This window comes from Grammomys surdaster, unplaced genomic scaffold (genome assembly GCF_004785775.1).
Source record: "Grammomys surdaster isolate TR1022 unplaced genomic scaffold, NIH_TR_1.0 129, whole genome shotgun sequence".
NCBI lineage: Eukaryota > Metazoa > Chordata > Mammalia > Rodentia > Muridae > Grammomys > Grammomys surdaster.
Window position 1 is genome coordinate 21835032 of NW_021604587.1, and position 10925 is coordinate 21845956.

The 10925-nt window shown below is 38.8% G+C and overlaps 1 protein-coding gene across 1 annotated transcript in view; it reads left to right on the forward strand.

Moving 5' to 3' along the window:
- The window catches only part of Fam227b (family with sequence similarity 227 member B), a 29823-nt gene extending 18898 nt beyond the window's left edge, over positions 1–10925 (forward strand). The window contains exons 10-12 of the mRNA XM_028755483.1: positions 6047–6181; positions 9355–9398; positions 10851–10925. Coding sequence (XP_028611316.1) covers positions 6047–6181; positions 9355–9398; positions 10851–10925 — 254 coding nt within the window. The remainder of the gene's footprint in view (positions 1–6046; positions 6182–9354; positions 9399–10850) is intronic.

Here is a 10925-nt window from a genome sequence, read left to right on the forward strand (position 1 = left end):
AAAGTGGTACCCTCAGTCTGAAGTTTTAAGATACTCCACATTCCCAGTGAGTAGTGGCATTACTATTCTGCCAGAAAAGGCATCAATGAGGGGTGACATGTGTAAGAAGAGAAGGAAACATGACACCACTGAAGAAACAGAATGATTCTCTAGTAACTGGGTCCTGAAAAACTAGTAATATATTGCCAGAGAAGGAAGTACAGATGATCACCTTACAGAAATGCAGTGAGATTCAAGAGAGCACAAGGAGAGAAAATTTTTACATGATCACAGTTCAAGTTTGAGAAGGGGGATACAGGAGAAGAAAATATTCAATGAAATGGTTACGGAAAACATGCCAAGTCTTCTTACACTTGTATATGCATGAATCTCAAAGGTCCACTAACCGCTGACCCAAGCCAATGAAGATCAAGAGTGAAACAATGTATCAAATACAAGGAAATCTCCACTGGACTCCAGAAGCTTCTCAAAAGAAGTCTGTTTGCTAAGAAAGGGGTGATAAATTTCAAGCAATTGAAAAAAATTCAACCAAGAAGAGTTTACTTGGCAACACTGTCCTGCAATAATGGAGAAATAGCTCTTTAAAGACAAGCAATACCGAGGTCCTTTGTCACCCAAAGACCTGGCTCACAATAAATGCTTTAAGGAATGTCACCTGCAAAGTTGAAGGCATAGTGCGTCCCTCACAAGGACGAAATCCTGAACAGTGAACAACTTCCAGGAGTACGGATTTATTTTAGCACATGGTTTCACAGTGACAGAATACATGGTGGCTGAGGCCCTGGGCTTGATGAAGAAGCTTGTTGCTGGTCATCAGAGTGAGAAGACAGAAGCAGGGAAAGGCACAGGCTTGTAAGTTCACCCCCAGCCACTTACTTACACCAGCCAGGCCTCATTTCTTACAGATTCTACCTCCTAAGATAGTACTACCAGCTAGGGACTAAGTATTCAAAGATGTCAGCCTGAAGGGACAGTATATATTCACCCTATGAAATTCTGCCCCTACCTCCCATAGAATCATGGCTATCTCTTAATATGATAATGCATTCTGTTCAACCACAAAGGTTTTCCCTAGTCATATACTTCCAGAATTCTTCAAAGTCCACAGTTTAAAACCTCTTAAGACTTGGAGCCCTTATAAAATGAAACAATAGTTACGTGCATCCAACATATAATGGCACGAATGTCCCCTCCCTCAAGGGAAGAATGATGGCACAGTGAGAATGATCGTGCAAAAGCAATACTAAAGCTACTCAGGGAAAATGCTGCACTTCTCTATCTGACATCATCTGTTCTCCAGCAGCCTTGACTAGCCCCACTCTTCTATCTTATCTGTGGTGCATGTGGCCCCTCTCTTGAGTTGACTCCTCGCAGCTTTCCTAAGCAAACACCTAACATTTCAGCACTGCTAACATCCCAGCATCTCTGCTGCGGCTTAGGCTTCATCTTCACAGTTTTGTGTGATTGTCTCTTGGAGTCTCCTTGCAAGGAATCCAACCTGCCACACAGTAGCACACAAGCTGCCTCAGTAGCTTTCTGGGACACAGCACAAGTTTCCATGACCCCTCCCTCACTCTTGAATCTTGCATCCTAAAGAACCAGTCCCTTGTGGATACTCACTCCACGTGCTACTGACAGTTATGATGTAGACTGGCTCCCTTCTGCCATACCTACTGTGGTCTCTGCTTTTGTGGCTGGAAAAACACTTTCTTAATTGATCATTTTGAGCAGAAAACTGAGGTGTCATTCTCTGTTTGTGCTCTCTCAAATGAGTTTCATTTTTACAAGCTAGAACCTTAAATAGATAGAGTCTTGCCTACCTGTCAAGGCACTTTCCCCCTTGTCCTGGTGCAAACTGCAGCACTCCTCATCTCGTTTCCCAAGAATAGAAAAAAAATAGTTTATTAACAAACAATGGGCATAAGACCTTTCCTGCTGAAAGTTACTTTGCCTATAAGTTGATTGCATTCTCCATTCAGAACACACACACAGTGGCTTTTAAAAGAAAGAAGAAAAGGAGGAAAAGGAGCGAATAATAAGACTCTAGCTTATGCTACCTATGACACACCCTCTTCAGCTTTGTGGACAGACTGCTGAAAGCAGGATTGAACATATCTGTGTGAATGCAGGCAAAGGGAGCAGAGTTGGCTACACTTACATCAGATAAAGCAGAAGACAAAAGAGGTGAGTGTATCAACAGAACATAATAACCAAACTCAAAACCTCTAAATACATAAATCAAATATTAATGAATGTGAAAAGACAGCACTTCTAACACTGTGTATTACAGCCAGACAAAAGATTAACAGGGAAATGCCATGCTTGCATTATACCTTAGATCAGATGGGCCTAAATTGCTACCTTGTTCAGGAGTTCTACGGTGCCTGATCACGGTAGCCCATGATAGCTGAGCCTGGTGACTATTTAACCTTACTTCCTAAAAGAAGGGGATGGCTAGGGTTATGAGATACTTAGCTAAGTCCTCAGACACCCTTCCCAATCTGCCATATGCAATTCTGCCCTAATTGCATGAGGCCTTGGGGATCTGGGGGAGGAGCTAGAAGATACAGATAGGAAATGATGAGGGGAGGGGCGTCCCCCCTATGCAGCCAGGGAGAAGCCATCATCATTGTTGGGTGCAAACCTTCCCATGGGGCTGCTTTAAGGTCACCCACTCTTCCGTTTATAACTGCTCACCCATTGCTCTGTAAGCAAACCTGATACATCCTTTAGTCCCCTGAGTGAATTTTGGTAGAGTCCTACCTTAGCTTGTTGACAGACCTTTTCAAAGGCCCTTAGACACACCATATGTATCACCCAGGAAAGGAATGTTAGCAGCAAAAGCATAGACAGAAAAATTTGCACCTTAGATTGGGACATAGTTTCTCAGATGTGAATCAAAAATCTTAACTTATAAATGAAAATCTTGGTAAATTAGATTTTATCATAATTAAATTTTTGTCTATTCAGAAACTATTCTAATGGGATGGAAAAGCAAGCAATGCCTAGAAGAAATATTAATAAAACTCAGAGGGGAAAACTAACAAAAGAAAGAAAATCCCTCCTATTGAAAAGTTGGCAAGTCAAGTGAGCAACTGTGTACTGCCTGCAGTCTCAGCATGTGTGTGTCCCAGCAGAAATGAGCAATTGTGTCATTCCTGCAATCCCAGCACATGCGTGTCCCAGCAGAAAGATCTCAAGTTTAAGGTAGGAGGGCTACATGCTGGGATGTAGTCCAAAATAAATAAAATAGATGAAATATTCTAACAAAATGCAAAACCAAATCATTTACATGAACCAAGTTATTGGCATAGCTGCTGTAATAATTCAGAAAAAATAGACAGCTCTCCTAGTGATTGAGAGAAGAAACAAGCAAAAACCCAAACCAGGGAAAGGTATAGCACCATGATGAACAGTGTGGAGTAATGACTATACATAACACTGAAGATGAAAGATGAAGATTACTTTCAAATACAGAAAGCATTTATAAAATCTCTCTCTATAGTAAGCCAAAAAAATTAAATGTTTGTACTCACACGGGCTATAAATTAAGCAGAGCATGTTGAGTCTTTGGATAGAAGGCAATAAATTATACACATGACCAAGTCAAAATGCCTTTATGCATATAGAAAATAAGAAATATGTGCCCAATTTCACAATAGCTGAAGTAACACATCAATCATGATGAACCCCAATGGATGAATGGATAATAAAAATGTCATGTAGTTATAAAAAGAATCTATAAAAGAATCACAGCCATCCTTTCAAAAATGAAATGCTGCCATTTGCAGCAGCACAGAGGGAACTTGAAGTCAATAGGTTATTGAAACAAGCCAGATATAGAACAACAAATGCTATATGTTCTCATCCATTTACAATGTCTTTGGAGCAACACAATAGAATGATGGTGACAAAAGTCTGGTAAGGGTAGAGAGGGGCTGAATCAGGAGCATCAAAACCAGAATGAAGAAGTCATATCTAATTCCTCCTGGACTCAGTAGAGAAACTACTGGTTAAAACAACATATTATCTATTTCAAAATTACTAGAAAAATATGAAATTCTCAACATATAAAATTAACAGTTGATTAGAAAAAATGTTTTTAATCATGATTTATTATATATTGTATACATGTATTGAGTTATGATAATGTACCCCATAAATATTTCCAAATTCAAAAACAAAAGAAATATATACTTAAATAATCCACTGCTCAAGAAAAATAATGTAAAGGAAATTAGAAAATAACTGACCAGAGTTAAAAACAAAACTAAATATCAAAAAATATAGGAGAGCAAATTCCTATGGGGGTAATTTCTGGCCTTTGATGTATATTCTAAAGAAGAAAAGGAAGAGGAAGAGGAAGGAGAGGAAAAAGAGGAAGAGGAGGAGGAGGAAGAAGAGAAGGAGGAGAAGACAGAAGAATAAGGAGGAAGGGGAAGGGGAAGAGGAGGAGGAGGAAGAAGAGGAGGGAGAGGAGGAGGAGGAGGGAGAGGAGGAGGAGGAGGAGGAGGAGGAGGAGGAGGAGGACAATGTCGACGACAAGGAGGAGGAGAAAGCTGGAAAAAACCGCCATGATCTAACATCTATCTTCATGTGGAAAAACTGATCCTTCATCTCTTCTATTTTTAGATTCAGTTTCTATATTATATTCAAAAAGAGAATAGCAAAAAAAAAATCCAGAAAAGGTACATTTTAAAATTCTCATATTTTAAAAGACTTGACTTTCTATTTTGGAAGACATTAGGACAAGGAATGGAATAAAAACCCCAGAGTGTTGCAGATTTTACTGTGAACTCTCAAAACCTTGAAAACAAACAAACAAACAAATGCTCAAAACTTCCAGAAAACAGAGAGATCAAAACAGAATGTCAGTAAGCTGCTGGTGAGCAGCTCTGAATGCTGGGATACAGTAACAACTTAGCAACTTGGAGTGGAAATTACTCATAACTTAAACCCAAACAAACTGTCAAGTGAGGCTAAGAATGAAGTCCGGGCACTTTTCAGATGTGCAAATCATTTTAAGAAAGTTACTTTGAATTCACCTTTTTCTTATGAAGCTATTGTACAGATACCCAACAAAATATCAGATAAACTAAGAAAGAGGAAATGAAATTCAAGAAGCAACGGATCTAATTCGAGAGAGTGTCAGTTCTCAATATAACAGAGAAAGGAACTTCCGGGATAATGTCTGTCTGTTAAATCTAGTGAAAGATGTTCAGATGAGAGCACATCTGCTTTGGAGAAGAATCAACACACTAATTCCTTCTACATTTTACACACACACACACGCACACGCACACATGCACATGCGCGCACACACACACACACACACACATGCACATGCACACACGCACACACACATGCACATACATGGTAGTTTATCCCAGAAACAGAAGAGTAGTTTACCACTAGACTGCATTAACCATTAATTGTATATTTTACATTTTATATTTTAACACCTGAGGATTGTACCCTTTTTGGGGTCAGACCGTTTCTAGATACAGCAAATAGTTACAGGGATAATTATTAAATATAAACGAACCAACCTAGAGCCCTGGCTACAACCACCCTCTCCTTTACTGAATTCTTACCCCAAATTCTTACATCCTAGAAGCCAAGCAACTGGGGTGGGTGAGCCTTGAACCCTGGAACTTGCTGGAATAATTGAATGATTCCCTAAAAAAAAAAAAAATAGTAACAAAGCAGTTGCTGTCACCTTGGTGCTGTTTTCTCCTGGCCAGTGTCATTCTTCCTGATATGGTCCTCTGCAGTATGGCATTCTTCTCTTGAGAGCGCAGAAAGATAAACAACCCTACCTTAATCAGCTACCTGTTGGCCTTGCTATACAACATTCATACCTAATATTTTAAAACATAGGAAATCTGTCAAGAACACTAAGCAAATGAAGTACAAAGCATTATATTTTATGCAATGGAAACTAATAATTAAAAAAAACAACTGGTAGCTATATCTACAGAGATGTAGAAAATTCTCCTTTGTTGGTCAAAATCTGATTGGCTAATTATGCACATTACATTAACAGGTCTAAAACCTGACACTGGCTTTTGGACCCACTGGAAACTGCCAGACCTCTGCACAACTGCCATTCATGGCAGCAGGCGTGTACCTGTGAACTTGAAAAAGAGTATCATTTCTGACCAGGAGCACACATCAGCCTGTAAGTAATGTGACAGCTTAGGTGTGAGCAGGTAGCTACCATCAAGTATGCTAGGCCAGTTATTTGTCTGTTTTTCTAATTCAATTCAATTTAGGGATGATCCTAGAATGTTGTTTGATCTACAAATTGCTGTCATAGTGTGTCTTAAGGTTTTTTCCTGTCCACTGCTGGAACAGGCTTATGTCAATTTTTAGGACTACGTACGGATGTTCTCACTTAGGCTGTGTGGCTAACTAGATGGCAATGTGTCTTGCAACAGAGAAGTTTAAACTTTTTATTTGGTACACTCAAATCATATTTTCATTAGAGTTTAAGTCTTGTTGCATTTTGTCAAGTCTTAATAAGGATATCAAACTGCTTACCTGTGATTTTTTTTCCTAAGTGCTTTCTTCTTGCTTCTATATTTGACTGACTGACTGAATCTATTTGGAATTTATTTTGTGATAAGGAATATGATTATTTCCCCCACCTTTTCTTTTCAAAATGACGAATTTATTAAATAGGAAAGTTGAAATATCAATTTACTTTGATATATCTTTGTATTTTTTCCTGTCTTGAATTCTGTGCCTCAAACTGCTATACAAAAATCAAAACTCCTATAACTACTCTCAATTAATGAACTTTTAAAGGCAAGTTAATTTCTCTCCTATTTATACTTTGACTTACCAAACACAGCCTTGATATCCAGGTTTCATTTCTGACCAGCTCGATCAGAACGAAGGCTTTTCAATTGAGCACGATGTGGAGAGAACTGCCGTCCAGTGTTTCCTTTAGATGTGCCAGGCAAGAAGGGCTGACCTTTCGTCTACTTCTTGACTAATGTGTGATGCTACAATTATTTAACTAGTTCATTACAGCTTTTCAGATCTGTACACTTGGAAGTGATTGATCACAAATGGAGACATGGCTTCCTACTCTTAGCTGTATAAATTATCACAACACATGATTCCTATCCATTAGTAATTATAGGAAATTGCTTGTTTGCTACTGATATCCTTTAGTAAGCTTTCTAGAATGCCATACATAAACCAGAAAGGATCCTATATGCTAGAAGTCAAGGCACAAAAGATATGCTTTTTAAATATTGTGCTGTAGCGCTAGCAAGAATCTGCCATTCTACCAGGTAAGTGATATGAAAGCAGAGTTCCTTCAAATCGGGCAGCTGCTGTCATCTCACACTTCTACACAGCGTTCCCTTTCCAGGTAAGTTTTGCCACTGGAGAGTTAAAGAAGTCCATCAAGACTCTCTGTGTGCATTCCTATTGTCCATTTATTTGTCCATCAAAATTTTTCAATGTTTCTTCCATTTTACAGATTTTGGGGATAATAGGATTTTTTTATAATATGAATTTTTATAACATTCATTTTTTTGATGCTTAACAAATATCTAACTGGAAGAAGATAGGCCAGAACTAGCTGTGCTTCTCTTCTGGCATATTCTCTTTGCAATAGATAGTGATTAATACAGTGACCCACAAGCAGTCAGCATGCTGAGAGCAAGAGCCTGTGGCAAGCTCTAAATGAGATATCTGTGTCATGCCTCACTCAAAGCTCAGCAGCATCATGGAAGATGGGGAGGAAAGATCCCAAGAGCCAAAGAGAGGAGATGTCTGGCATGAAATGTATCTCATTCATGAACTCACAGTGACTAGGACTGTGTGCCCAAGACTTGCACAAGATCAAGCTAGCCAAAATTCCAGCAGGAATAGTGAGGAGCTATAGGAGAGGATATTGGCAACTGAGGGCTCCTGGGGAAGGCAGTGTCAGGTTTCTTCAGGGGTGTGGCCAGCAGATGATCCCAGGCCCATGCACCCATGGACTTACAGGCAGCACTAGATGCACTCTGTGGTTATTTAAAGAGGGATCAGGTAATGTTGGAATGAAAACGTTTTGGTGAGTAGGGTGAAGGGAGAGAATAAAATTATGGATTTTAGCAAAACATTATATATAAAATATTTTTAAATGTGGTTCAATATTTTTAAATAATGTAAACATAAAAATATTTAAAATCATATCTACAATTCTCTCAGATAATTAAGACAATCTATATCAACGTAGATAATACATAAACATGCAGAAGATAATTCACAATGGTAATAGATTACGAAAAATACAGCTCTGTAAAAGAAAAATTTAACCTTTTTATAGTTTGCTTTTATTTTATGTGTTATCAGTGGGGTTTTTTTCTGCATGTATGTATAAGTACCAAATGCATGCCTGGTGCCCTAAGGGACTCCTAGAACTGGAGTTACAGACAGTTGTGAGACCCGGTATAGGTGTGCAAATTGATCCTAGACCCTCTAGAAGAGCAGCCAGTGCTCTTAACCACCAACCCATCTCTCCAGTCCCCTAAAATTTCAAAAATTTAAAAGTATTTTTGAGACAGGACCTTACTATGTAGCCCTGCATACTGGAACTAGCTACATAGAGCAGGCTGTCGTTTAACTCAGAGGTCTGCCTGCTTTTGCCTTTGCTGGGTGCTGGAGTTAAAATTATGAGCCACCATGCCTACAGAGGCCTTGAAGAGGACATCAAATCCTCTGGAGCTAGTTTCATAAAGTTGTGAACTGTCCAGTGTGGGTGTCCTCTGCAAGAGCAGCAATTATTTTTAACCAGTGAGCAGCCTCTGTATTCTTTTTAACCACTCTCCAGCACCAGTATACTTTTTTAATATTATTTTTAGAGTTAATGGATATAGCTGACTGGGTTTTCTCTATCATGAAGCCAACACTTTCCTCTTTTCATCACTGGGAAACATCATAAACACTGGACAAATTAATAGTGAAGTCAGTGATATATACAGTACGTACTGTATAAAACACATCAACACTAAATAATGAGCATCACTAGCCAACAACATTTGAAGTAAAATTGTAAGAATAATTGTTGTCTAGCAACACACTGATAGAGAAGAGAACTGAGGAGGGGGAAAACTTGGGCAATATGAGATGATCTTGTGAAAGCCTATCAACAAGAAGTTCTGGGCCTAAGAGACATTCTTTGAAGCAGAGAGCACCATCGAGCAAACTGCTTCAAATGCTTGCTAATGGTTCTGTCTTTGCTGCCCTGGAGCAGAAGTGCTGCATGCTTTCTCACTGTGGCTCGCAGCACTTGATCAGAGGGTAGACATAATAGCTGCTGTGCTTGTTTGCAAATGTACTTTTTAAAACCAGGTGTAAGTGACAGACATGAGACACTGACCCTTGCACAGGAGAAGGTAAGAGTATTTTATATGATCGTGGTGACATGCCTAGAAAGAACTTTCCCAGACATGTTATCAACAGATAGCCCATAATAACTTTCTGGCAACTAAACTCAAAGTAAAAAAAAAAGAGAAACTTGATGAGGTGCCTGATAAGATATTCAAAGGATTGATTCTAAGCAAAGTCAGTGAAACATGAGCAACTACAAAGAGAAAATTAAATAAGAAAAATTTCCACTAATTAGAAGGAGAGATCTCCAGAGTAGCATGTAGAAGAACCAAATAGAAACCTTGGAACTGAAGGACTTAGCAAGCCAAATAAAAATACAGCTGAGAGACTTAACAGTGTAGTCTAAAGCAGAAAAAAAAACTGCACTTGAAGACAGCTTTTTTGAATATTCCAATCAGATGAAAGAAAAAACAGAAAATAGAAGAAAAAAGAGGAAAGACAAAGAACATCATCAAAAGCAAAAATAAAACCGGAGACATGTGGGCACCATTACACAAACAAATATCTGAGGCTTGGGGGTCTTAGAAGAAGGAAAGTGTGAAATATGTGTAAAACAATAACCCTAGACATTCCTAACCTTGAAAAAGATATAGCCATTAGGGTTCAGGAGTCCCAAAAGACCTAAGCCATTTTGGTATTTTTAATGAACTAGACAGTTTCTGCTCAGCAATCCAGATACATGCTTATGGATTTATAGTGTTTTGCCTGTTGTCTTGTCCTGCCTAACCAACAGCAACATTTTCTACCTTTGTTGCACTGCCACCATGATGACCTCCATGCAATTTAAGATTGTATTCTGTGTGGTGTGGAAACCAATCACAAATTTGAAAAGAGGGATTTTATCATATCTAATGCATGTTCTTTTTGAGAATGGACTTTTATGTACCTTATATTCCATAAGGACTTCATTGTCAGAATGATGACAGCTCCTTCTTTTGTTGGTGTTTCTTCTGGTGTTAACTGTAAATAGAAACATGGTGGAAACCTGGGCAGGCAAGGAGTAAGACCTGTCACTGTGTTAGAGGAGGCAATGAGCCAGGACTAGGTTAGAAAGGAGTTTACTTTGGTTTTTAACTCGTGTCTTGTTAGTTCTCATTGCAACAAGAGCATTAGAGATTTCTGGGGAATATAAAAATGACATCTCCCATACCCCATTCTATATTCACTGATAGAGCTGACCTAGGAAGAAGCCTGTGCCTCATTGTCTCAAGAGGAGAAGTAAACTCCCGAAGGTGACTCCAGTGCACATCCTGCATGGAAACCAATAGCTTTTGGTTCTTTTTAGGTTTTGTTTTGTTTAAAATAGTAGTTCTCAATCTTCCTACTGCTCCCTTTAATACAGCTCCTCATGTTGTAGTGAACTCCAACCACAAAATTATTTTGTTGCTACTTCATAACTGTAATTTTGCTACTGCTATGAATCATAATTTTAATATCTGTATTCTCGATGGTCATAGGTGACCCCTGTGAACAGGTCATTCAACCTAAAGGAGCAGAGAACCACTGACTTAGATGGTCATGAACAACTATGA